This window comes from Nylanderia fulva, unplaced genomic scaffold (assembly GCF_048542155.1).
Source record: "Nylanderia fulva isolate GAGA-0341 unplaced genomic scaffold, ASM4854215v1 Scaffold24, whole genome shotgun sequence".
Taxonomy (NCBI): Eukaryota; Metazoa; Arthropoda; class Insecta; order Hymenoptera; family Formicidae; genus Nylanderia; species Nylanderia fulva.
This window is the reverse complement of record NW_028190304.1, coordinates 651,320-678,472: the sequence shown is the minus strand read 5'-3', so window position 1 is coordinate 678,472 and position 27,153 is coordinate 651,320. Positions and strand designations below refer to the sequence as shown.

Sequence of the window (27,153 nt, the reverse complement as noted above, 5' to 3'; positions counted from 1 at the left end):
ACTTCGGATTATATGCAAATTGCATATTTGTTACTTTTTGCACATTCTACGACAGCATTGATAATGTGAAAAAATTATAATAGTTTCAACTAATTAATGTTTATTAATTTAAAAAGTTATAATTTATTCACATTATTAATGTTCTTGTAGAATATGCAAAAATAACAAATATGCAATTTGCATATAATACGAAATCTAGTGATATCCAATTTATTTTCTAAATTCACGAAGCTATCATTTTCTTTATTACTCTCGGAAGAAAGATTTGACATGATGACTGTCTGGAATGAATTCCAGAATTGTACTTTCCATCTCTTTTTACAAGTTTCGTTAAATTCAATAAATTAAAATTATGTATATAATAGACATTTGATGAATTAAAATTATGGTCATAGCATCAAGCAACTGCATGTCATTGCAAAAATTAACAATTTGCCAGTTGATAAAATAAATAATAGAAATGATATCAAAGGGGCGTGCGAAGCGCATGCTTGTGTCGTCTAGTAATATAAAATATACATATATGAAATGTAATTTAGTAATGCAAAAAATAGAGAGAAACTTCACTTCACCTTAGCACTATTTTTTCATTCTTCTATTCTTGCGTTATTAAATTTTATATTTTACATTGAACTGTTTCTCATTGCCTGTTCTTATTTTTTGTTTTTCATTCCCTGTTCCTTATTTTTTTATTTTATTTGCGCATTGCCTGTAAATGCGCATTATTCATTCATCCACAATCAGTTTATGACGTGTAAAAAAGTAACGTTTAATATAAATTTTCAAGTATTATTATTAATTATTAATTAATAATTATTAATTATTGTTTTAATATATGCATATTTAGAAATTATGTTGAGAAATTTTTGCTATTCAAATAGCAAATAACGTATATGTCATTTTGATGTTGCATGACATTATAGTTTGCTACTTGAATAATTATGATATAATTATAGACATTTTAATACAATGTATAAATACTAGCGACGAGTTTATAAATATAGAAATTTTAATTTTTTAATTAACGCAAATTGTAAAAAATAAAAAATTCAAACTCTTTTTTCAATTAGATTTTTTCAAAGTAATTGTATGAATGTATATTACGTCGTGTTCAAATCAAAGCAGGAGGTTGAAAAGAAAAAAAAAACGTACAAACAATATATAAAAAATTGTGGAATAATTTATAATAAACTTCGCATAATTTATTCTGTTTACTTTTAATAGAGCGATGTGTTATCGATGACCCGCGAATGAAATTGCTACGGTGGGTTTTCAAACTTACATTTATTTAAACAAATCAACATTGACCTTCATATTTACGGATTGTATACTGTATTTGTTGCACAGAGGATGCACCTTTTCTCTATAATACGCGAGATCTACGTATCCCGCAAAAAACGCGCGTTGTATCGTTTGACAGATCATTATTATTACAATCGGTGACAGAGGCAGAGGGGGGAGGAAAGGAGGGAGGAAAGGGAAACGGAAAGGAGAAGGGTATCGAATAGAATAATTAATGCGACTAGAAGAGCGCCGAACTAGAAACGAGTCTCACGTTATCACAATGTAATATTGAGTAGCGTTAATTATATATACTTACAATATAATCGTAATAAATATAATAATAATAATATCGTTTGCGTTGAGAAGAAGAGGAATTAGTACTAATAATAAGCGCAAGAAACGTAACAACAGTTTTTTCTTTCTCGGAAACTCAGATAACAAATTCGATCGCAATTCGAATACAATAATATACATGAACTCTATGAGTACTTTATTTAAACCAGATTCGCTCCTTATATATTCGTGTTATAGGTTTCCTTGTTTGTGTATGTATATTTGTCTTTTATACCATAATCTAAAATATGTACTGGCTCATGAATGCGAAATATTCCAAGTAGCAAACTGACGTCATTAAACGTCAAATTGATGTCATTCGACGTCAAAATGACGTACGCTTGCTACTTAGGAGTTTTTCTCGATTATATGATACACAGGATGAGAGATAATTGCTAATTAATTATTTCAAACACGAAGATCCCTAAAACTTATTATTCACTCGCCGCGGAAACGGATTAATTTACTCCGGGAATTAGAATATGCTTATCGATTGGTATCGGTGTGTGTGGTATTTATATACTTAATCGCGAAACTCCGTATATATAAGCTTATTAAGGAAAAATATAAATGAGCGTTATTAAAGAGGACCACATGCGCGCGTGGTTTCCCTTAATTTAATTTCGCTAAATTCGTTTCGACAGTAACAAATCTATCCCTCTCTCTCTCTCTCTCTCTCTTTCTTTCTCTCTTTCTCGTTGATGATGATGATTCCTCTGATCACAAAAGAGATGGTTTGAAAAATAGTTCTCGATAGAAAATATATCGTGTGAAAAATACAAAAATCGTAATTTAATCAATCGAATCCTCTTATTATCCGACCCTCCTCTCTATTGCTTACTGTCGAAATAAAAAAAAGATATTTGTAAAATCAACCCTTCTCTTTTTCTCTCTCAATCGCCCTCGCTCTCTGCCTATTTTCTTTATGTATACACGGATTTACGCAACTAAGCGTAAGGTATATGCGAGTATGCGTGCGCTTGTGTTTTCCATTCTCTCTCTCCCTTTCTCTCATATTTTTTCTCTCACACACACTTTCTCTCTCTTTCTCTCCTTATACGTATATATAAGTGTGTCGTCTCTTCGTGGACATAAATTCGTGTGTGTATATTTTCAACTATATACTTTGGCTTGTCCTCATACGTCATCACCGCGTACCTCCGTTTCCCGCTTTATAATGCTAATGGCAGCACGGATACACAATTTTGTTTTTATATACCGTATAGTATAGCGTGTTTGCGCACACAAAATGTGCGAAAGACTCGTAGAGTTATTATCTCGTTTTATACTATTCGAACGAACGCGCGTTTGACAGCTGTTAGTCACGTGTCGCGTTTGACAATCAGCTGATCGCTCTTGAATGACGCGACACGTCACGTGGGCACATCGCTTCGACTTTTTCAATTTCGTGCGCGCATTTTTTATGCTATATATATATATAATATCATACAATGGTATACGCGCACCGCAATAAACTGCTATACGCACTACGAGGGAGAAAACTATATTTTTTATGTATATATATATATATATATATGTAATTCTCATGAAGAAACGAATGACTATGTAGCGCATAATGCATGTATGTGCGTAATGTGTGTATGTGTGTGAGTGTATGAATAAGTGTGTAAGTGTGAGTGTAATATAATCGGCGATTTCGCGCGTTCGCTCGAATGCATCGCGTTTCGTACTCTTCCACTTGACAAGTCCCTCCCTATATGTGCGTTTTTCCGACGAAGTTTCAGTTTCCCGTAATCATCCGGTAACATCGCGAGATATCGAAAGGTCTGATCAGTCTTAAGCCCTACCGTCTAATCTGTCGAAGCGAGTTTCATCGCTGAGCGATCTTTGCATTTTTCTTAACACACTTCGCGTCTTTGATATTTCTACATTTTCCTCTCTTCTTCTTTACATTTAAGAAAAACGCACGTTCAAGTTAGGGTTGCCACCTCGGTGCTTCAGTTGAAATTGATATTAAAAAAAAAAAAAAGAAAAGAGATTTTTTGTTGTGTTTTACCGCATGATAGCTTCATATTTTCGAAAAAATTAATTATATAAACTCCAAACGAAGACTCTTCATCTCTCATCCGGAGACTCTCCAGTCAAAACTCGAAGAGGTGTCAACCCTCTGGTTCAAGTTCGCCGACGATCTCGCTCGATCTCGTGACATTTAGAAGGTGGAATGCGAATAACGGAATGCAGACGTAAACGAACAGCCTCTCTTCTTGCCTCTTTGGATATACTTTGCTACGAGTATTCAAGTTATAACTTCTATATCACTAGTAATAATATCACTAAATTGTTCATCGATCAGTGGTTCGGTTATAGAGATCGATGAAAAGGGGAAACGAAAGGGGAACTTTTAGGGAGAGAGAGAGAGAGAAAGAGAGAGCGAGTAAAGCACTTGGTATGAAACTCCGCGCACAGACTCTCATCGGATGAGCGATTTATGCTAATTAGGGAATTATCCTAAAAAAAAAAAAATTATGGGTTCTAAGGGGCAGCTTAAGTTCGTGCGACACGAGAGGGAAAGAGAGAGCCGGCGTATCTCAGCCATTGATATATAATCGCCAATTAATCAACGTCGTCGCTCGAGTTCAATTAACGCGTGTCCTTAATGTGTCTTCATTTCCTCCTCCTTCATCCTCTATTAACGACTCGTCTGCTTAACGCATTCAGAAGACATCCTTCCGGGATCCCCAAGCAAACTGACGCCATTAAACGTTAAAATGACGTACGCTTGCTACCTGGGTCTTAGAGGGAGCAACAAAATATTATATGAGCGGCGACGTGGCGAGTTGATAAAAATGAAAAAAAGAAGAAAAAAACACACCGAAGAGAGAAATGATCGCCGCGCAATTTGAGACGTCTTCACGGATACCTAACTCTCATCGGCTTTCTACATCTTCACCTTTTAGTACCCCATTTATTCGTACGCGGTTGTCCACCGACTGTCCTTAATTAATATTGCACGCACCGGCACACACAATGGGGACGCATACATATATTTAGTATGCGTTCTCCTCCATTTCTTTTTCCCCTATTCACGCTGGATTGTCGCCCGAAATGATTCAATCGGGCGACGATCTTGCTTGATATCACGTATGAAGAGAACAAAAAAAAAATAAGAAGATGAGAACGAATAACAAAGAGAAGGCGTAACCTCGTCGAGCTACGGATTGGGAGGGACTCTCTGGGATCGAGAGCGAATATCCAGCTCGGAATCAGCTTTAACCCCTGGAACGAGGCAATTTTGATCGCTTCGATCACGATGCGCTCAAAAATTGCGCATCTTTGCGATTTCTTCTTTCCTTTTTCCCTTTCCTTTCTTCTTAGGTGCTTCTTCTTCTTCTTGTTCTTCTCTTAGGCTACGTAAATAACTTAAAAGAGAAAGAAGAAAAAAAGAAGAAACACCTTCTTTTGGGTTATGCAAATAACCTCTCTTCTTGCATATTTGTTGCTCGTGAACGTTACAAATGTTTTACATTTAATTTAACGCATATATGTACGTACACACGTACATACCAATATACGTACACGCCAATTATACTTAGCATTTCCATCCTCGAAATCGAGCGGACCTCGCTCGATCCCAATCGGACGCATCTTTCTCTCTCTTTAATCGCTATAGAGACTCATGTCATCGTTATTATTCCTATAATCGATTACTTTAATCGTTAGTATTATATACTAATTACGTTAGAGCTATATCAATCAACGCACTACATTGAACCATCATCTCGCGTACCCCGCGGATTTTTCTTTTTCATTTCCCCCCTCCCTCTAAGAAGTTTGCGACGTCCACCGGACGTTAACAATCGTGCAATTTCTTCATCGTCTTGAGCTGAGAACATTCAGGCGTCGCGCGACACAAGAGGAGAGACGGACTCCTCTTCTCGACGAGCGCGACGAGAAAAACCTCACATTTATTAATTACGCTATTTAAATAATAGTCAGTCCTCTTTTGACCCCTATATCGACTCCCAGTCCGGTTCCTCTAGCATTTCCTCCTCATGGGAATAATATCGTCGAATCGTCGATGTGATTTCGTTCAGCTTCTTCTCTCTTCTCGATTTTCTTCCATCGTAGTCTTCGTGTAGGCCAACGAAGTGTTTTCAGCGTCCTTCTCTCTTCCCTCTCGTCGCCTTCAAGCTTCCCTCATCTTGTCCATTCTCGTTTCCTCTGGCCCGCGCTGGCTCTCGTCTTTTAGGTGGTTCCGAAGATGTGTATACTCTTCGTTGAGGCCCTTACGAGGGAAAACAGTCAAGCGCACTCCTTTTGGATGCCTCTTCTTCTCCAAATACAGCTTCTCTCTTTTTTTTCAATGGTCGTCATCTATATTTTAGTTCGATCTTATTTCTTCCTCTCCTCTTTTATTCGATAACTTTATAAAATCACGGTAATAATATAGATGTATTAGAAAATAATAATTCCTCTCGCGTAAGCTGTACAACACGATACCCTCCGTTTGCGTTGCTACTTCGCTCGACGCTGATGAGCTACCTTCGTTAATCGCGTTCGATAACGAAGGGCGGGACCAACACCGTCGGTCCCTGGAAGTCAGGGTCACACAGTCGTGACGTACTCGCGCATCTCGGGCGAATCCGATCTGATCCAAGGATCGTCGTATTTGGACACTTCCTCGCTGCGAGTCCTCGTGGGTGGCGCTCTGGGACGTTCGCGGGGACGTACCCGCGGTCCCTCCTCGCTCAGCGACCTCTTCATCGCGTCCACGTGAGGCACATCCAGCAGAGCCTTGGACCTAATCAATTGTGGCTTCGGCCGTCTGGAGTCCTCGCTAGCGGCGCGCACTATCACGGCCGGCGGAGGCGCAGCAGCTTTGGGCGGTGGTGGTTCAGCTTGGGGCAGTCTGTCCTCTAAAGGATTCGTGGTCGGGGCCGGCGATTTCGCACCTTTGCGTATAAACGCGCCTTTACGGATTAGCCGGGGCTTGCTACCCCTGCGTGGTGCGGGCGAGAACTCCGGCGACTGATCGATCAACTGCGCGATGCTCTTTCGCTTGCCAGGGGGTGTCTCGGGTACTCTTGGCGACCAGACTGGCGACGACAGGTCGTCCGGCGTGGTGACCTTTTTGGGTGGCGTCTTCTCCGGCGACTCGTCTTTCCAACCGCCTTGGTAGAGCGGAAATGGCGCGACTTGGTTGAGGATCCGCCACCGGAATTCCTCGTCGTCGCTCTTGCTGGGGGTCGCCGGCTCCGGCGGCGGACAGTGGGTGGGCGTGACGTTGTGGAAGGGCGACCACTTCTTGTCGTCGATCACCTCGATTGGGATCTCGCTCGGCGACTCGGGCTCGTAAGGCGTCCACTCGATGTCGCTGATATGCTTCTGCTCGCGCTTCCTCATTCCGATAGTCGGCAGAGGCGACGAATCCTCGTAAGGAGCCCACTTGGTGCTGGTGATGCTGATCTCCGGCGAGATCAGACGCCGCACGATCCTGTTCTCCAGCTTGCTCATCTGCCGCGGATCCGGTTCCGGCGACATGCTCCTGCGTATGCTGTACTTGGGCCGGTCGCGCAGACTCTTGCTCTTTGGCTCGTCCTGGCTCCTGTACCACTTTGGAGCTTTCTTTTCGGCAGGCAGAGAAACGTGGGGTTTCATCGCCCATCTCGATCGTATCTGCTTCTTGCTCTCCGACGGACTGAAGACCCTCTTCTCCATCTGCCTCTCCTTCTCTCTATCCTTTTCCCTTTGCTTCTCCTTTTCCTTTTCTTTTTCCTTATCCTTATCCTTATCCTTTAAGGACATTATACCCCATTTTCTCGAACTTTCGCTTCTAACCTGAGCCGAGCGTTCCAGCTTCGGTCGGTCTCTCTTATCCTTCCTGACCGCTCTTGGATCCTCGCTGACCTGTCTCTTTATCTCCGGTTTCTCCCACGGCACGGCCGACTCGTCCGGCACCAGAGACTTGGAATAGTGCAGTCTTTTCTCTTCCTTCTTCTGCGCCGGTTTTGGCGTTGGCTTTGGCGTCGGCTTCGGCGTCGGCATCTTCTGCTCCACGGGCGACGCCGGTGCCGGGGTCTTCACCTTGGGACAGGTGCACCTGGGTTTCGGGTTCCGCATCACGTCAGGCACTTGCAGCCATCTCGCCTCCCTGGCGAATCTCGTGTCGTCGCTGCTGTGCTTCCTCAAGTCGTGTATCGGCATCAGCAGATTCTCCGACCACTTGTCGACCTCCTGGAAGCTGTGGTGCTTCCTGAGATCGCTTCGTTGCGCCGTCGCCGACTCCACCGATTTCTTCATCTCCGGAGTCAGGCTGTGGCAGCTGCACTTGACCCTCCGGACGAGATCCAGATCGGTTTTCGAAGTGTGCAGCTCCCAGCGGAATTCCGTGGTCTCGCTGGCGCGCCTCCTCAGATCCAGAATCGCGTCGTCGGGCGACAAGAAGGGGCTACTGCTGGTGCCCCATCTCACGTCTATGTCGGTGCTGCGGAACTTCCATAGAACGCCGCGCTCGTGACGACTGGTGACATCGACCTCCTCGCAGCTGCAGATCCTCGTCGGCGTCCTCTGCGACTCGAGCGGCGCCGGCTCGATGGCGTCCAGGTCCTCGATCATCCATGCGATCTCCTCGCGACGTCGTCGGCCGCACGACGGACAGAATATGTTGTCGTCGTCGTCGCGACTAATAGTGCGCCGCCGCCGTCGTCGCTGCTGCTGCTTCGGGGTCGAAGTCGAGGTCGATGCCATGGGGTCAAGCTGCGAGAGCGGCTCCACGTCGTCGTGATGGCCATCGTCAGAGTGTCGTGACGTCGCAGCCGTGCCTGGCGATGCGCACCAGCAGGTGTGTGTAGCTCCGTCAAGCTGCCTTGGTGGGTACCGCGACTCCGGAGACGACGAGGCTCCGGTCGAGGCCGCTGCCAGTCAGACTTCCGCGTTCGCTGGAACCGCAGGCCTATTCGAATTCATAGATTAGGCTTTGAATCGATATCGAGCTGACATTCACCTCCTCGAAAGATGGACATTTTTATATATTTTGTATTTGTAAAGAAAATTCAGAAATCTTACGCATACATGAAGAAATTATTTCTTGTATTGCTGAATAATAAATTAATAAATATATGCATATATTTAGAAAAATATTCTTTCCTTAACATAATTTTGAAAAAAATCTTTACTCGAAAAATTTGCTATAGTTATTTAATTAAATTATTATTAATTGGAAACTTAATTAATTTGAATTATTAATTTGGAAGTTATTAATACCACTGAAACAGAGAAAAATATAAAAGAAAATATTTATTTTAATTATTTGAAGAAGATATAAGTGACTTACATCCAAATTCGTAACCTAATTAAGTAAATTTAAAAAGAAAAAGATTCCTTTCTTGTAATGATACTATTATGGGTCATAATAAATCAATAAATTAAATAATAAGAGATATATATGTGATTGTCAAATCATCGATGACTTGTTCCGACACTTGATGTACGAAGAGTACCTCGGTAAAATCTTAGCGTACCTTCAGCTCGCTGAAGATCTCTGTGAAGAATCCGGGCTCGCTGTTGATTCGCAGCATTTCGGAGCTAAGTCGGTTAACGATCAAGAGGCATCGGTCCCAGAACTTATCCTTGCTGTCCTCGACGAGGAACGGCTTTAGTGGATAACTGATCTCGTTACCCATGTAGCTGTAGCTCAGATAAAGACACGTCAACACTGTCGCCTGAAGTTCCTTCTCGGATGCCTCGTCTCCGTCGACGAGCTCTTTCACCAACATGTATACAAACACTACGTTGGCAGGGTTTATAAAGGGCACGTCCTGTCAAACAAGAGAAGATAGGATTACAATTAAGACGTTATATCTGTTGTTAATTATGATATATATATGAATATGCAACGAGTTAGGTATTTTGATGAAAGAGATAATTTAAAAGCGCAAGAATCAGTAATATAAAACTTTCGATGAGAGCATTAATTAAAAAATTAATTCAATTAAAAATTATTAAATTAATTAAATAAAATAAAATTTATTAAATATATATATATATTAAAAATGTATGTATTAAAATATATTTAAAAATATATATACCTATATAGTTTTTATTTTGTTATTATTATCATCATCATTAACATGTGTATAAATTTTGTTTTAATTATACTCTTCTACTAATTGCATACTATTCGTCATATACGCATACATTGAAGTATATATGTGCATATATGTGTGTCAACATAAATACATATAGGTATATACATATCGGACATAAACGCTTTGAATACAATTATAGTCACACAGATGTTAATTAGTGCGGATACACATATAAGGAGAATATATGTCGTATAAATAGGGCGTCTATATTTATACTTGACAAGATCTCCATTAGCCATGAAATATATAAAAAAAGTGTGCAATCAGGTACATATATATTTGCACACATAATTGCAATATTAACTTATATTGCGCAATTTAGCAATTTTACAAATTTTCCCTCGTTATGTATATGTGCGAAAATTACAATAGAACACTGTTCTTTTTAATATTATTTTCATAAAAATGTGAATAATTTGTCACATGTCTTATCGAGTGAAGAAATCCATTTGAGAGAGAAGATAACATATTTTTTATGTATTATTAAAAAAAAGTGCAGGCGTTGCAAAAGAATTATCATAGTATAATTCTTTATCGTATTGTAACATCGAATTAATTTAAAAATGGCTTAAAACCAATAAGCAAAAAACAGGCTTTCAAAAACAATAATCGAACATATAAAATATTACATAATGGGTTAAATTACTCCATTAATTTAATATTGTATAAGTTTTACAATTTAATGAGTTTAAATAAAATATATAGTTTGCTTATTTCAATCACCAGGTAAATTTTGTATCGCTTATATTATAAATGAGTCTGATAGGAATTCATTATCTAAAAGTGCAGCTGTATCGATTCGATCTAATTTTCGAACGTATGTGCGCAAAATGTAACTATATATACATATAACTATAGCGTTACAGTAAATAATAATATAATTCACTCCGTAACAGAAATAATTATGAGATAATTATGAGAAGTCGGATTGATTTAATTGCGATCATTAATACAATTAATTATTCTTTTTGTCATGCATAATTTTTCACCTATTTAGCAATATATAAATATCTGGATATTAACCGATTGTTTTTTGACATATTGCACTGCGACAATTTTTTTATAATAGCTGCTGGGCATCAAACATTCCTTCTTGTTATATTTTAAGAGATTTTTGAATACAAAAGCTCTTTGTATTTTTGTTTCGGGCGGAGAAAAATTCCGACACATTTTTAACATTTAAAAAGTCACTTTGGGTATTTCATTGACAGAAAAGTTAAAAGGTTAATGTAAGACGTATTATTTAGATTCAGCAAATAATATACATTTTTCAACTAACATTAATAAAGTGTTACATTAATTAAGAATTAAAAAAATTAAATAATAGATGATAAATAATAGGAAAGAAAAAAAGAAGAAATATTATTATAATGTGTAAAATTTAATACAAACATATAATGTAAAGAATATACATTTAAAAAATTTTAATTTCAATTTAATAAATAATAAAATAATAATTAAATATCTTTAGTAACATATTGTATTCTGTTTTTTATTTTAAATCATCTTTGTACGTTACATCTCTTTATCGGCTAATTTAATTAATTTAAATTAATATAATCAACTTTCTGTTCTCGAGAGTGGAAAAACGCTCGACATATATTCCAAAGCTTTGGAGTATAGAATGCATACCATGCTGCATAATTTTCCTCTCAGTACAGATATGTCAATGAGATTCCAAACTAGGGAAAATCGAGTTTTCATCTATCTATTATCATAAAACGCATATCATCGATAAATAATAATTTGAGCGTGATTATAATATGTAATTTTCATGTTATTCTCAGAATCTAGGTAATTCACAATTATTTGCCAATTAAAAATGAAAATCGGAAAAATGACGAAGCATTCGCCACTTAACTGTTTTATTCTTCTTTAAATAAAAATTAGAAAATTAAAAAAAAAAGAAAATTTTTATATTTTTTACATTATAATTATAAACTCTATATGTATATATTAATATTTTCTTTTCTTTTTTCCCTTTCCTATTTTTTAAAATCTGTTATTTAAATTTAAAAAAATGTAAAATTAATGTATTGTTTTATTAATTGTAATTATAGAATTTATATTATTTGCTAAATCTGAAAATTCGATTTCGTCAGATTCTGAGAAAAAAATGGAAAAATATATCTGCTGGGCATCAAACATTCCTTCTTGTTATATTTTAAGAGATTTTCGAATACAAAAGCTCTTTGTATTTTTGTTTCGGGCCGTGAAAGGTTTCGACACATTTTTAACATTTAAAAAGTTACTTTGAGTATTTCATTGACAGAAGAGTTAAAAGGTTAATATAAGACGTGACATTATTTAGTTTCAGCAAATAATAAAAATTTTTCAATTAAAATTAATAAAGCGTTACATTAATTAAGAATTAAAAAAGTTAAATAATAATCTAAAAAATTTTTTTAAATCAAATAATATAAAAAAATTAAGTAAAAATTAAATAAAAAAATTAAGTAATATGGAAATATATATCATATATATCGGGCGCGAATCGGACGCGTTAAAGAGTTAAAAGATTAATATAAGACGTGACATTATTTAGATTAAGCAAATAATAAAAATTTTTCAATTAAAATTAATAAAGCGTTACATTAATTAAGAATTAAAAAAGTTAAATAATAATCTAAAAAATTTTTTAAAATTAAATAATATAAAAAAATTAAAAAATTAAGTAAAAATTAAATAAAAAATGAAGTAATATGAAAATATATATCGGGCGTGAATCGGACGCGTTCTCGCGACGTAAGGAGTATGTAGGTGCATCAAGCACGGCGAGGCCGCTGGTGACCCGGGGAGGATCGATGCCCCCGATACGGGGTTTGCGCCGCGACCATCGGCACACAACCCGCTCTCCGTTGTGTTTTTGTTGCCCTGCATAGAGCGCCGGCCGTTCCTCGTTAGTCGGATCGCTTAATGCACATTACGCCGCGCTCACTCACGCTTGCAATTTGTTCACACGCCAGAATGCACATCCCCGATCTCTTTCTCTCTCTCTCTCTTGTCTTGTCATCGTGTGCCGCGACAGGGCCGTCGACACCTTCGATGACGATGACGACGATGCACTCCCTCCTTGCGCGAGGAATAATCGGAGCAGCATATACGTTGCACAATGCAGCGGAAAGAAAAAGGGATGGACGCGCGGCCGGTTCCTTGTCGCTTTTTTTTTACGCGACAACTCTAGAGTTGCCCTAGAGTGTCTTATTGAATTGAAAAAATTTGTTTGATTAAAAAAATGAATTTTTAAAAAAGGAAAAAAATTAATTAATTGATAATCTCAATTAATTTGAAAAATCAATTAAATGATAATTTTAATTAATTAAAAAATTAATTACTTTCTAATTTATTTTTAGCAAAGTAGATGTAGATAAAAGGAGAGTATGCAGGATTAATAATGCAAATTAAAATGATTTTATATTTAAGTTCTATTCGATTTTGCATTCGATGATAGCTGCAAGTGATTCATTATTATTGCATCGATTAGTAACGATCGATCGAAAATAATTCTTTGGAATCACAATTCTACTTATTGTTAGCCACTTTATGTGGAAGCTGTGGCAAATATAAAAATCTTTAGAGAGGAGATATTTTAGAACGTTTCTCCCCAGATTCGACCAAAGTGGTCACCGAATTATTTATGACACTGGGGGAATAGAGTATTGCACAGTAATCAGACTCGCGTGACGTTATCGAAAAAAATTATTCATAGATAGCGTCTATCGACGGAGATATATTTTTATGTCTACAACACAAAACGAAGTAAAACCCTCGTCTATAGACTTAACGTACGTTCGCGTGAGCTAACATACTAAACACAAAATTATATCGGGTCACATTTATAAAATATTTGCATTTTATTTTTAAAAAAGAAAATACAATAATTTATCTATTAAGGATTTTCATATTTCATCCAATTTCGACCAACCAAGTTATACCTACAAATAACTTTATAATATTATTTTCTCTTAATATAAATAAAATTATTATTTTTGAGCGTTATTTGACACGTGAAAAATAGTAAAATTAATATATATTATTATTTTATGAAATGTAGCTAATCAAGTCAGTCTCTCACAATTGCGCGTTTAAATATTGTTGGGCGATTTTATTTCCGTCCCGATAATTTTCGAAGATGCTTAAGAAGTAGATGCCATGTGATGGGCAAAACACGTTTTCGTGAGGAAAACGTGACAAGAGTGGCATTTTCAATCGCAGTTGCATGGTCTCCTTTTAACTGGATTTTCAACATTGTGGTTTGATCTTGTTTAACGTTCAGTCGAAACCGATTAGCGAACAGAATTGTCCACAGCTATTTACGTTGTGGCTTTGTTGATATTCCGGAATTAGCAAGCATGTCAGACGATATTGCAAGAGAATCAATATATTTGATTTATGTTAGACACATGTAATTATAATAATACAATAAATTTATTTAAACTATATATATATGTATTTGTTAGGATAATTGAAACAAAATAAATTATAAATTATTATTATTGCTCCTTTCTTCATAAATACTTCATAAAATTAAAAATTACTCGACGCTTTTAAGAAATCGTGATAAAAACGAAATTATTTAATTAGAAGTCATATAGAGAAACATTCTAGGAAATTATCCAAAGGTAAATGAAACGTTTAAGCATTCACGACACAAACCTATGTACAATTCTATTTTCGGATTATTGGATTTGATCACCGATCTGTTGATAACAATAGGGTGTGTCACGAAGTGAATGATGTTTACTTAGGATATGACTTAAAATTGGACTACGTCTACATTCATATAGAGTTTACTTTAGGTTCTTTAAAATTAAAAATTGCTCAGCCTTTTTTTGGCGACATAATATCGTAATAATGAATTAAATCAAATAAATATATATATACCTAAATTTTTCTTTTTTTTTAAATATAAATATAAACCTAAAAACAAGAATATTGTTGACTAATAATATTAACAAAAATAAATAATATTAAAAAAAATATTTATGGAATGCATAAATCATGAAGATCATGAAACTGATGATTATAAATGTCTATATTTTTTTCAAAATTTTTTCCAATTTTTAATTGTGAGAAAGTGCGAGAAAGTTATTAAAAAGTTATATACAAAATGTTTTAATCACGTTCGCACGCGCGTACATACATATATGTAAAATGTAAAAGTAATAAAATGTTGATTTCCCTGCTTTTCATCGAAACAAATTCGATTTCATCACAGTTGTGTACTAATTGCGAACGGTTTTGTAAGCGATATTTATCTTCTCTTTGCATACACGGTCACGCTTCGTCTTTTACACGTGCGTATTCACACACGAAATATACGTTTATATATATGCACCTGGGATATCAGCTGTGCCCGTGTTATACTTGAGAAATTAGATTTAAGCACGTGCAGAATTGATGTGCTCCGACACTTTCGAAACACGATAAATAGTCTCGTACGCTTTATATGTTCATGAATAAATGTTTGCATACAAAAATAAAATATATTATTTATTATTGAAATATTTAAATATTAAAACGTATTCTTTCTTCGTATAAATACGATTTTTCTACGTAATCCATTATGTGTACTCGATCTTCTATAATTACATGTTGGATTAGATCTGGAAATTTATGAACACTGCGCGAAAAAAGATATATGTAGGTATATTAGAATATGCATTTTAGAGACATTATTCAGTGCGTCTAATTACCCCATTTACGTCAAGCTTGTCGCAAGTCGTTAGTATTGAATTATATATTATTAATCTTGTCAATCATTACTCAAATTGAATAAAAATGGGTTGAAGCTGAAGTTTTATCTTTTCATTGCATAATCTAATATTAATAGAAAATTACAAGATTTACTATCTTATATTGCATATTAAAATGTTCACAAAATTCTCTAAAGTAAAATTTGATAATAAATATATAGTATCTTATTTTTTTTATTTTTACCTTTCTTTTTATCGTAATAATTTAGGTATCTCGTCCGAAAATATCAGTCATCCGTACATTTTTTTCACATATAATCATCGATTTAGGGTGAAATAGAAAAAGTCTTGATCGGAAACTCTTAATATCCGAGAAGAGAAAATGTCTCCCTTCGTCATAATTAAGATCGGAGGGGTGAACGAACATCCCTTCTCGCATTTTTTCGCACGTCCCTATAGGGTGTTTTTTTGCGACGTTGCCGTCGTTTCTTTGCGCTGCACGCGACTCTTCCCTTCATCCCTTGTGCGGTTTTCTCCCTTAATGCACATTGCTGCACATCGTCCTCACTCGTCTTGTCAATCGAATCGTCGTTAACGTTATGGATTTGCCACAGCATACGATAAAATTACTTCTAATTTTTCATCTTTTTATTAATATTATTATCTTATTAATTTATTTAATAATTTATTTGATTAATGTAATAGTAATATTTAGTATCTAGTAAATATTACTAAAAAAATAAAACATATATAGTATATCTAGTAATATATTTATTTATTTCGCATATACGAGTCACACAATATTAATAATGCTAGAAAATATTTATATATAATTTTATATTATTAAAAATGACGGTAGTTTTAAACAAGAAGAGAAAAATGACTTGCCAACAAACAAATAACTTTATTGTTTATTTGTTTAATGCCTCAAATAACTAAAAAAAATCTCGACTTGACAAATTGATGCCATACATCTGTATTAATAAGCTTTAGAGAAAATTGGATACAAAATCGAAGTTATATAGAAATAATGTAGGTACGTGTCATATCGCGTCATGAGGAAATTGGAGCGTGCTTTGCACTTCCGCTTAATATAATTTCTATTGCAAAGAGGAGAGAAAGACGCGGCCGTTTAAACATCGGTCAACGGTCCCGAGTATAGGATCAAGACTACCGAGGACTTATTTTAGGGTCGAACCCGGAGTTAAAAGGGTGAAGTGTAGAGACGAGGGATTTGAGGCTGAAAATCAACGTGCTTCGATAGTGATCGCTACAAGGGATGCATCGACAACGAAAGCCCCCTCTTGTATACATATATATGTATTTATCTACACGATGCACTCGACGGAGATCAAACACATACACGTGGAAACACGAATAGCTATCGTGTCAGCTGTATCGATAGCTATAACTTTATCTAAAGCTCTTCTGTGCACACAGTTATGTTGTATTCGTGGAAAAATGTTCAGGGGTTATCGCGACTTTTACATTATATTTGACGAATTCACAGATATAATTGTTACTCTACGTTCGTTGTCAATTTTGAAAAAACGAGATGATTCTTTTCTGCCGGCTAGTTTTATGCAGAAGACAGATTGGAAGATGAAATTTAAAAAAAAATTACTTTCTCCTAATTTGATTAAAATTGAGTTCATTTTTGGAATTTATTTTCTGTTATATTATTATTCTATCTGTTAGTAATATTTATTTCTATTATTCTATTATTCTAATTTTCTAATTATGCTTTTATACTTTGGTAAAAATATTTTAAATTTAATATTGTTTTTTTAATGTTATAAATATTATATTTTCAGGCACATTCGAGAAGTAGTTAAGTTACTTGAATACGCTTTTTCTTCGGGATAATTGCTAGTAATTCCTTCTTTTTTTATCGATTTTGGTGTGTTTAAATAATTTAATCACAGATCGGGGAAAGTAGATCGAAACGTTGAAATCGTTTCGTAAATATACTATTAAGTAAAAATAATTAATAGTCTTATAGCCATATTTCAAAAATATTCCACGAGAAAGAATGTCCAATATTTCTAATATCGTACTTGGCTAAATAAAAAATAAATTTAACGTAACTTAATTTCTTTAACAGTATCAGAAAAACATATAAAAAAAAAAAAAGATTTTGAATACACGTAGATTTTCAAATATTTTTTCTCGTCTATAAATATTCAATCTTTTTGTTAAAAAGTATCTTGTCTTTCAAAAAAATCTCAGTTACAGAGGAAAAAGAGAGAGATACATTTTCGATGAAGGATATCGGAAACATTCAGACGAGTTGCAAGAAAGGCAGCCCCAATCGAATGATGCTGCATGTTGGTGGATCATTTCAGACACGTTCTCGAGATGCGAGATCATCCCGTTATCTCTCTCTCTCTCGTTCTTTCGAGCGATTCCGCACGTGGATTTATCGACACGAGAAATCGATGTCAGAGTGGGCGCGCAGGGTTGTTACTAGGGAGCGTGTCTACGCAAAAGCACACTTTATTATGGACGTCTTCGACGCCTCCCTGCAAAGTGGGTTAAAACACGCAACTGTCGCAATAACACGTTGCAAATTGTCGCGCGAATAACAAAATACGCCATAAATTCTCGGAAATAACTAGAGTAGATGACCCCTGTATTATAGATTGTAAAATAACGTTCGCATTCTGAAGTAGACTGTGTTAATTTTGCGAAAGTAAGAGCTACAAGAAGAGAAGTTACATATTATTATATATACATATATATATTACACAAATATATATATATATTAAATTAATAATAAAATATTTTAAGGAAGAAAGAAAATAAAAAATAATAAATTATTTAGCTGTTATATCGGAAATTTTTTTTATAAATCTCTGAATGTTCTCTGTTGCTCAGATACAAAAATTAAACTTCAAATTATTAGAAATTAAAGGTATTTTAGTGACTTTAATTATCAAAAATTCGTCATAAATTTATTCTTGGAAATAACTAGAGCAGATCTGTATTATAGATTACAAAATAATGTTATTTGCATATCTCTTGCATTCTAAAGTAGGCGTTAATTTTGCAAAAAAAAGAGCTACAAAGAATATATTATTTTTTATTTTATATATTATATATATATTATCTTACACGAAAAATATGGATTAAATTGATCGTAAAATATTTCAAGAAAAAAATGGGAGAAAATAAAAAAAAGCGAATAAATTAGTTTTTTACAACGGGGATGATTAATTTTAGATTTTTCTAATGCGAATCTTTGAATTTTGTTCGGACACAAAGATTAAAAATCGAAAATTGAAAATCAAATAATAAATTTCAAGTGACCCTAATTATCGGAAATTCTTTTTTTTTTATTTCCAAAAGATTTATCTGATTCGAACATAAACGTCAATCGACGTCGACAAGACGCAATTGTTCGCGAACGATTGGCGCTCGAATAACGTCATACTCATCCGTGTGACGAGGAAATTCCACCCACGTGATCGTGGAATATCGCCGCAGTGGTCTGGAATTATTACAAGCGAGCTTTCACGCTATTTTCCATGAGACTTCACTGAGCGTTGCAGGTTGAACGTTGAAGGTTGCACGATACAATATAACGTTGGTCAATAGCGACTTTCGTCGTAAAGTAGGTAAAAGAATGCCGCTGATATGCTCGGCAGATAATTAACCCTTTCGTGCATGACGGTTCGATTTATGTATATGTACCTGTATTTTAGGTATAGTATTCTTTCATTTTCGTTTGAAAGTTGCTTCATCATACATTTAGTGTACTGCTTTGCGATTATTGCAACAAAAGTCAATTCTTTTACGATTTAGTTAAGGAGATTAAATTATCCTTCCGTCTGAGAAAATTAAAAAATAATTTAAAAATCTATGTATGTATATATATTTTTTTTATAAAAAAAAAATTTATATATATTTTTTATATATTTTTTCATTTACAATATTCGTGAAAAAATTCAGCTCCGATGATAAAAATGAATACATCATGCATAAAGGCATATAAAGAGACGCAGACACAAAGTGGATAAACAACAAGGTGGATTTTTGCATTGTATTATTAATAGTTTCATAGTATTTTTAAGTCGGCGGCCATCTACGTCAGTTGACTATCGGAGTGAAATATTTTTAGTTTGATCGATAGCTTCTACGCGGAGAGAGAAAAGGCGAGTTCTTATAGGGATCGTGTGCAATTTGCATAGGTCGTGCACGATAGTCCCATTAGCATAAATTCGCTAAAATTCATAATCGAATCAAGAACCGGCACCGACTGAGACCGCAAACGTTTCCGATTGATTAATTTTTTTACGAGAAAGAACGATCAGTTTCGTGTAGAAGCTCATAAAACTCGCAATATGCACAAGGGAACCCGAAAATTCCTCTTTCGATGAAATTGCTTTTAAGGGATAAACTACCTTTCGTACGTAGAGTTTTTGTTTCTCTTGATATATCGTGAAAATTATTCAAGATATTAAAATATGTTTTATATAAAAGTTTCATGATAAGAACACTTTTATTCAACTACCTAAATATTATTTGGGAAAAACAATTCTTGAATTTTTCAACATTTTATTAATGGCGATTAAATGGAAATAAAAAATAAATTCGGGAGAAATTGATTATTTTATAAAAGCTTTTTTTTAGAGAAAGAGGAATTTTATACTCAGCGATCTATGTTGAAGAATAAAAAAAATTTAGCATTTTTTTCATGTTCAACTCTGCAGAAAAGCTTTCGACCACAACGCAGTATTGAAATTCGCCACCCTCTCTCGTTACGACATGCAGACGCATGTCAACTGCAACGTAACGTATGGACAGTTCGTCCAGATGGAAACTCGAAAGGTTGGCCTAATTCCCTCCCGTGACATATTGCAACTAACATGCCCTAGGTGACTCTTATTATGCGTATTCCCGCGGGACACTGGGTTCGGATGCATTCGATACACATAGATACGTACGAAAGAAGCCCCTTTCCTTCATCATGCCGTTCGTAATGATAGTCCCTTAAGGGAAATGAAACCTTTTAACGCATCAAAGACGAATATTCGTATTCTTTAATTGGATCGCGGTTGCCTTTCAGGATATCCCAGACTTTCGCTATCTTTTTTATATTATAGGTGGAGTAGCATAGCTCTTAAATTAAAGCTATCATTTTTACGATTACGCACATTCAAATGTCAAACTAATTTTTAGTAGTTTTATCCTTAAGAATTTAATTTTTTTTTTATATATTTTTATGTGTATTTGGTGATTATTGATACTGTACTTGCATGTATTGGCGTTAAATGTCGCAGTGCAATCAACAAGAGTTAATTGCCTCATGCCGTTGGTGCATCTTGATTATCCAATTATTACGATAGAAATATATATATGCGACCGCGGGAGTATATAATATATTAATTATAACGTCAAACTAACGCTCGTGATAATTGTATTAGCGCCGGATATGTTCGTGAAGCATGCAAACTAGCTGGTAAACGAAAGTATTTGCTACCAAGAGGAAGTTTCGCATTTCTTCTAATGAAAGGGAAATGTACGGAATTATAATTTTTTTTTTCATTCTCTGCAAAAGATTATTCACAAATAAAAATGTTTGAATTAATTAAATACGTCAAAGGCTATTAAAAATATTTTTGTATTTATTATATATATTTATTTATATGCAAGAGAAAATTGTGAATAATCTTTTGCATTTTGTATATGCATTAAAACATTTTTTTGTAAATTTAATACATATAATTCTTTTTTAAAAAATCTCTTTTAAAATTTAATATACGTATATAATATATAATTTTTTGATACAAAAACTCTTGCTCTGTAAAATTGAGATTAAATAATAGAAATATATGCAAATAGAATTAAATGACTCACCTGCCAGCCTTGAAGCAGAAGATTTCTGTCGACGGTCCTGAGCCACATGACAGCGTCGCCGGCTTGGAAGTCTCTTAAGCGGGTGCATTTCTTATGCAGGAAGACGCCGAGGCACTTGAGCAATTCCGAGGTGGAGGCCTGGATGACGGTTTTCCTTGGGCCAGGGGGCAAAGGTTTCTGCACCAATTTCTCACACGTTGGATTGTGCGTGGTGTGATTGTTGTTCGACGCCGGTGGTTTTGTCTAATTAAATTCAGGGGAAAATTATCTTTTAATAAATAATTTCTTTTCTTAATACTATATATCGATAAAAAAATATTTTTACGTGAAATATTTTCAATTGCACTTCACGTTCTCAATGCTTTGTAAATTCGGATTTTTTTTTAAATCGAAACTTATTTCATATTTACATATATATTGCGTCTCAAGTTTCGATATGATATTGAATTATGTGTATAATTCAATATTGTAATACATATTTTTATAATATATTATAACAATATTACGTATTATAATATTATAATATATATTATATGCATTATATATTTTATATATTTTATAACATATTTTTATATGTTAATAAATACTGTACATTTCACGTACATGAAATGTGATAATTGTTTACTACAATCATGCAACAATAACGATAATGTTTAATAAAAAATATGTTAGTCGATAGAATAATAGAGAATTTATATATTTCATGCTTGTTCATTATCGTATATTGTAATTTGTAGAGCCTAAAAATTAATAATTGAACATTAAGGATATGAAAAAGTTAAGTATCGTACTGAATGCTTGGAAACAACCCTTGTCTCTAGAAACAGAAATTGTTAGCGACAAGATAAACTTTGTATGAAGAGAAACTACTCGTGTGTGTCACGCGAGAAAAGACATCGAAACGATCGATGAGCTTTCGATCGTGTTTGAGGTCAAAGCACGTTGTATATTTTATTCCTCACATTATATATATCTCCTTCTGTCTCTCAATGTCTCTACATTTCTCTAGACACAACAGGGAAAACGCGAGGCTCTATAACTATATACATTTATTCTTAACAGAGCTCTCAGTATTTCATTAAACTTATGCCTTTTAATTTATTGCGCGATATTATCATCGTTATTACATAAAACTCTTTAATGAATAAATTATTATGTAAAAGAGTTTAATCGTGTGTGTAAATAATTTATGCAATGTTCTTGAAAAAAAAAATTCTTTCTTAAATTACGAATAAGGCAAAAGATAATTGAGAGATTGAGATTGTAAAAAAATATATAAATTTTCTTTGCGAAGAAATAAAACAAAAAAGTCTGTACTTAGATAAAATATTTTTGTTCTAATTTAATTTAGGTATACATATAATTTAATTTGCAACTAAAACATGAGAACAATTATGAAAACGTTTATCTTTATCTATTTATTTTGTGCAGTTTTTAACGCATATATAACACAAACTTTATTAAATATACCAATTCTCAAAACAATAGAATAAAAACAAGAAAGGCATAGAAAATTGTTAGGCATTTTTTAAACAAGAGTTGCTTCTAAAAGTACTCACCTGTGGCGTCTGTATATTCTTATTCTTATCAACGATAGGTATATTATCGAGCGGCTGCCTGAAGGAAATGTTCTTGTTCTTATTGTCGAGCTTCTTTTTATTGTTGTTGGTCGTGCTGAATCGTTTCCACGACAGGGCGTTTATGAACAGGGAGTGCTTCTTGAGATTCTTCTCCAGCGCGTTCTTCTCCGAGATGATCCTCGCGTTGTCATTGTTGTTGAGATTGATATTGTTGTTCTGCAACGAGTTGTTGTTGGTCGGCGGATGATTCGTGGGCGGCGCCGGCGCCACCGCGGCGACGCCGCTCTTGTTCTCGCGATTCTTCGCGTTGTTCAACTGCTCGTAATTGAAATTGTTGAGGGTAAAGTCGGCGGGATGTCCCGCCTGCGGGTAACCGGACCCGCGACGGTCCCGCGGACTGAACGACAACACAGTCCCCATACTTCCGGTACGTTGTTCCGGTTGTTGCTGCGGTTGCGGTTGTTGTTGCTGCTGCTGCTGCTGACCTGTCGGCTGCTGTTGCGCAGCCTGGTCTCTACTAGTCTGTGCCGGTTGGGTCGGATTCTGGACTGACTGCTGACGACTCACGTTCTGACTCGGATGAGGGTTCTCTCGTCCCGGACTGGTCGGCTGGCCCGGATTCTGTTGTGTCGGTTGCTGGCCAGCGGGATTTTGTTGACCAGGATTGTGACCTGGATTGCCGGGATTGTGACCCGGGTTGCCCGGATTGTGGCCGGGATTGCCCGGATTGTGGCCGGGATTGCCCGGGTTGTGGCCCGGATTGTCCGGATTGTGATTGGGATTGCCCGGATTGTGGTTGGGATTGTTCGGGTTGTGATTGGGATTGCCCGGATTGTGGTTGGGATTGCCCGGGTTGTGGCCGGGATTACCCGGGTTGTGGCCGGGATTACCCGGGTTGTGGGTCTGATGGTGACCGGGGTTGTTACCGGGATTGTCCGGATTGTGGGGCGAGTGGCCCGGGTTGCGATGACCGGGATTTTGATGGCCCGGATTGTGGGCCGGGTTGTTCTGACACGGATTTTGATGCTGGGTTGTCGCTGAAGTTGCGGGCGGCGGTCTTGGCGGACTCGGTGTGTTGACACGCCGCGGCGGGGGTGCTCGAGGTACCGAGGACTCCCTCGAGGGTCCCGTCAGCGGGGTCGCATCCCCTGGCTCGATGGCCTCCTCCACGACGGGACCCACGACCTCGCTCAACCGACCTCCCAGCCTGCTGATTTCTACCTTCGACTTGAAGGACACTACTTTTCCTTCCTCCCGCGACGTTGGGCACCGATTTAACACCCCTTTCTCCAAATCTCGTTTCTTCTCGAGCCCGAGCTACGCGAGATCTCGCGATAACGCACCCTACCCGCGACGAGAGAGCGTTGCGATGTTTAATATGGCGGTCGTCAACGGCGATCGACAAGCAAAGAGCGAGACGTACTTGCGCAACGGACACGGGAATATCCTGATTCCTGACGCGACAAGTCCGCAGCCGCTGTAGTTTTCGTATCGCCGAAGATGTCACGCGGCAAGATGTCGTCGATGAGCGCAAAAGATGTCGGCTGTCGCGCAAAATGGCGAGCGATCGATGCTTCACCGCCCTCCGCCTCTCGGAGGGTGGATGAGCCTGAAGTGAACGAAAACACTGGAGCGACGTACCGAGTGTGTGTGTGTGTGTCACCCTACTCGAGATACCCTGACTCTTGACCCTCCGCGTGTCGTGCTCTATGTTCTCTCGCGAGTTAACACACTCTCTCTCTTTCTTTTTAGCTCCTCTTCTCTCTCTCTCTCTCTCTCTCCCGAAACACTCTCGACGCACTCTTTCTTGCACTCTTGCGGCCACCGAAAATTGGACCAGCGCGTCCAACCTAGCGCTGGTGGTCTAGAAATACGGGATCCCTTTTGGAGAGAGACTCACCAAAGACACACCAAAGATCGTGTATCAATATCACCAGACTCTTCCTCAGCTTAGCTCGACTTCAACATCTCATCGATCCTTTTTCTCATAAGCTCTCGTTTTGCTTCGATCTTCGAGGTGAAACCTCCGAAACTGCTGCACTCGTAGGATCCCCTCGATGTGGATGTAGGGTATTCCTCCGCGAATGTTGACACAACGCGCGCGCTCTTTCTCGAAAAAGACGGAGAAGCGAGAAAACGAGATTGATCAGCACTCCGTGAAGACAGAACTACTATCCTTCCTCTTCGTCGCGCGGCGAGTCTCGCTGACAGTCTGCTACGTTCGTCCTCGACGACGTCGACGTCGCCGCCGTCGTTCTCGTCGTCGTCGGTCGGCCGTGCGTCCACCACCTACGTCTACGGCCAACCAAGACGTAGCACGCCCCGTTACTGTTATCGGTGCGCGCGCAATGGTTCGATAAACGCGGAACGTCGATGGTCGGGGGTGGAAACGAACGAGTAGAGCGGAGTCCGCGAAGAAGGAAGGGAGAGAGAGAGAGATGGAACGGGGTTGCGAGAAAGAGGGTGGAAGGGCGCGTTAAGGGCAGTGGAGGCGCGTGTCGCGGAGGTGAGACAAAAAGGGCGTCGGAGACGGAAAGGGATGGAGAGATCGCGGAGAATAAGAGTGGGTGGCGGACGGGGTTGAGAAGGAAGGGGTTGGTTTGTGTGTATCGCGGGTACCGCTTGTATGTATACACGCCCAAACTCTCTCTTTCTCACTTCGTTTCTAACCCTCTCTGGGGAACCCCCGGGAGAGAACAGGTCGAGACTGAACCGATCGCTAGAGTCGCCTCCGCTGGAGAGCCCCTTTCCAGGATGAGAGAGGCTTCACCGACGAGTCCTGAACGTAGGTCGAGATTTTCAACGCAGGGAAACAGGACGCGGGAAAATGAATGAATGTGGGACGCGCGCGCGGCGTCCCGACGTAAATAAAACGCAGTCTGGAAGTAAATATTGAGAGTCGTTCAAGTTCGTGCACGAAACGAAATGAATGTCCTTTTTTTTCTCGAGTTTTGCGCGGGATAAATAGATAAATTACAGTCTGGGATTCGGAGGCGAAAAGGCGACATATTGTAATATAAGGGCATTTTCTTTTGGAAAAAAATTCAAATTCAACTGCAGTCTCGATTTTGAATCTCTCGGTCTAGTTAATCTCCTAGAAAATAATCGATGACTTTATAAAAATATTTTATTTAAATTTCTGGAATATTATTTATATATTTTTTAAGATATTAAATATATTTCATTTTGCTGTTTTGCTTCAGTTAAAAGAAATGTTTAAAAAATTATCAAATGCCTATAAAATAATCAATGACTTTATAAAAATATTTTATTTAAATTTCTGGAATATTATTTATATATTTTTTAAGATATTAAATATATTTCATTTTGCTGTTTTGCTTCAGTTAAAAGAAATGCTTAAAAAATTATCAAATGCCTATAAAATAATCGATGACTTTATAAAAATATTTTATTTAAATTTCTGGAATATTATTTATATATTTTTTAAGATATTAAATATATTTCATTTTGCTGTTTTGCTTCAGTTAAAAGAAATGCTTAAAAAATTTGACTAGACAATCAAAATATGCAATTCTAATAATTAACTTGAAATAAATCTTCTTCGGCATAATATAATCAAAAATAATGAGTAAAATATACACACTGGTAAATTTACTTGCCAGTGTGTCGATTTCATGCACTCATTATCTTTGATTCTAATAATTAATAACGATATTTTGCAATAAATGCATAGAATTTATATAATTGTTATAATGATATGATTTTTATATGTTGTAATCTTTTTTGAGATGTGATAGAGATATGATATTATTATATAAATATTATTATATAAATATATTCAATTAATTCTATTTTATTTAAAATTTTTTATAAGATATTTTTGATAGTATAATATTATTGTTAATGAATTAATCATATTTAAACTTATCCGAATATGTTTTGTATGTCATTAAGAAAGATTTGCGAATTTTTTCCGTATATTTTAAAACTATTTCGAGGAATCTTTTTCTACATATTATTACATACTTTGATTTTTGAAGTTTGCACTTATTTATATTTGTGTTAACTTATTAAGATATAAGTTTTTTGAACAAAATTGTTAATATTTCTTTAAGTAAAATAATAGTGCAAATGTGTTGTCTGAAAGAAGTTTCCTTCAACGTTTAAATAATTTTAAAGTTCAATTTTTTACACAAAGAGATATTTTACTGAAAGGAAGAAATTCTTAATTTATGTAAGTATAATAAAATTATCCAAACTGCAACAAAAAAATATATTATAAAAAATAAAGGTATTTTAAAGTTAAAATTTGAATTCTTCACATTTTTATAT

The 27,153-nt window shown here is 36.3% G+C and overlaps 2 protein-coding genes across 2 annotated transcripts; both read right to left on the bottom strand.

Moving 5' to 3' along the window:
- Positions 1 to 1,265: 1,265 nt before the first annotated feature.
- On the bottom strand, positions 1,266 to 8,413 carry LOC114934212 (uncharacterized). Its single transcript, XM_029306850.2, has one exon. The coding sequence runs from the start codon at positions 8,323 to 8,325 to the stop codon at positions 6,184 to 6,186; it is 2,142 nt and encodes a 713-aa protein (XP_029162683.1). The 5' UTR covers positions 8,326 to 8,413; the 3' UTR covers positions 1,266 to 6,183.
- Positions 8,344 to 25,185, bottom strand: Cdk5alpha (Cdk5 activator-like protein). Its single transcript, XM_029306852.2, has 4 exons — positions 22,840 to 25,185; positions 21,281 to 21,523; positions 9,099 to 9,395; positions 8,344 to 8,530 (listed from the first exon to the last, which is right to left on the bottom strand). Exons 1-4 carry the CDS (start codon positions 23,278 to 23,280, stop codon positions 8,435 to 8,437), a joined length of 1,077 nt encoding a protein of 358 aa, XP_029162685.1. The 5' UTR covers positions 23,281 to 25,185; the 3' UTR covers positions 8,344 to 8,434.
- Between the last annotated feature and the right edge of the window lie 1,968 nt (positions 25,186 to 27,153).